The sequence below is a fragment of the Mirounga leonina genome, unplaced genomic scaffold (genome assembly GCF_011800145.1).
Source record: "Mirounga leonina isolate KUSES-001 unplaced genomic scaffold, KU_Mleo_1.0 Mir_154, whole genome shotgun sequence".
NCBI lineage: Eukaryota > Metazoa > Chordata > Mammalia > Carnivora > Phocidae > Mirounga > Mirounga leonina.
Window position 1 is genome coordinate 39,803,986 of NW_023270389.1, and position 1,525 is coordinate 39,805,510.

General features: G+C 40.0%; 1 protein-coding gene across 1 annotated transcript; it reads left to right on the plus strand.

Moving 5' to 3' along the window:
* The first annotated feature begins 622 nt into the window (after positions 1 to 622).
* LOC118013705 (thymosin beta-10-like) lies at positions 623 to 817 on the plus strand. Its single transcript, XM_035009547.1, has one exon. The coding sequence runs from the start codon at positions 637 to 639 to the stop codon at positions 769 to 771; it is 135 nt and encodes a 44-aa protein (XP_034865438.1). The 5' UTR covers positions 623 to 636; the 3' UTR covers positions 772 to 817.
* Positions 818 to 1,525: the final 708 nt, after the last annotated feature.

Below are 1,525 nucleotides of genomic sequence, written 5' to 3' on the forward strand. Positions count from 1 at the left end.
TATTTTATATTACCACAAGTATTATGTAACAGTTCTAGTTGCTCCATATCCTCACCAAACCTTGGAATGATCAATATTTTAAAATTTTTGCCATTTTTTAAAGATTTATTTATTTATTTGAGAGAGAGAGACAGGGGGAAGGGGCAGAGGGAGAAGAAGAGAGAGTCAAAAGCAGACTCCGTGCTGAGCATGGAGCTGGATGCCGGGTTTGATCTCACAACCCTGAGGTCACAACCTGAGCCAAAACCAAGAGTCGGATGCTTAACAGACTGTGCCACCCAGACACCCCAAAATTTTTGCCATTTTAATAGATGCGTAGTTATAACTCTTGAAAAAAATCAATAAGAAGAAAAGCCAATCAACTGAAATTTACCCTGCAACAACACAAATAATAGAACTGAGATACAAGGATATTAAAAACGTAATGCTATCTATATTCTGTATGTTCAAGAAGTTAAAAGACAGACTCAACCAGTTAAGCAAAAATATGAAGATATAAAAGGTCCAAACAAACTTCTAAGGATGAAAACAAAAATATCTGATATGAAAAGTACACCAGGTCTCTTGCTGCAGCAACGCGAGTGGGAGCACCAAGCGCCGGGCTCAGAGCAGAACTCCAGGGATCGCTTTAAGAAAATGGCAGACAAGCCGGACATGGGGGAAATTGCCAGCTTCGATAAGGCCAAGCTGAAGAAAACAGAGATGCAGGAGAAGAACACCCTGCTGACCAAAGAGACCACTGAGCAGGAGAAGGGGAGTGAAATTTCCTAAGAACCTAGAGGAGTCCCCACCCCTGTCATCTTGGAGACACCCGTCATGATGTGGAGGAAGAAGAGCCACCTGCAAGATGGACATGAGCAACAAGCTGCACTGTGAACCCGGGCACTCCGTGCTGACGCCACTGGCCTGGCGGTATCTGAGGGGATCCCCCCTCAATCGGACTGCCAAATTCTCCAGTTTGCCCTCGGATATTATAGCAAATTATTTGTATGTTTATTGAAAATAAAACACACCTCGGGGCAAAAAAAAAAAAGTACACCAAATTAGACCAACTGCAGAGTAAGCCTTGTAAGAGAAAAAAAGTAGTAAATCTACAGGTGTAGTAATAGCAATTATCCAAAGTTGAGAGATGTAATGTATGCTGATTAACAAAACATAATTAAAAAGAACAAAAAACAAAGCTGAGAGAAAATAAGACTGAAAAAAATGAACAGAGCATCAAAGAGCACAACTTTAAGTAGCCAAATATACCTGTTTGGGGAGTCCCTCAATGGAAGAGGTGGGGAAAAAAACATATTTGAAGAAATAATGGCTAAAAAATTTCAATATTTGATGCAAACTATAAATCCACAGATCCAAGAAGCCAAGCAAACCCCAGGCACAAGAAGAAGAAAAATTAGAAGGAAGAAAAAGATCACACCAACATAGTATAATAAAATTGCTTAAAGTTAGTTAAGAAAAAAATTTTAGGGACCCCTGGGTGTCTCAGTCAGTTAAGCATCTGACTTTTGATTTTGGCTCAGGT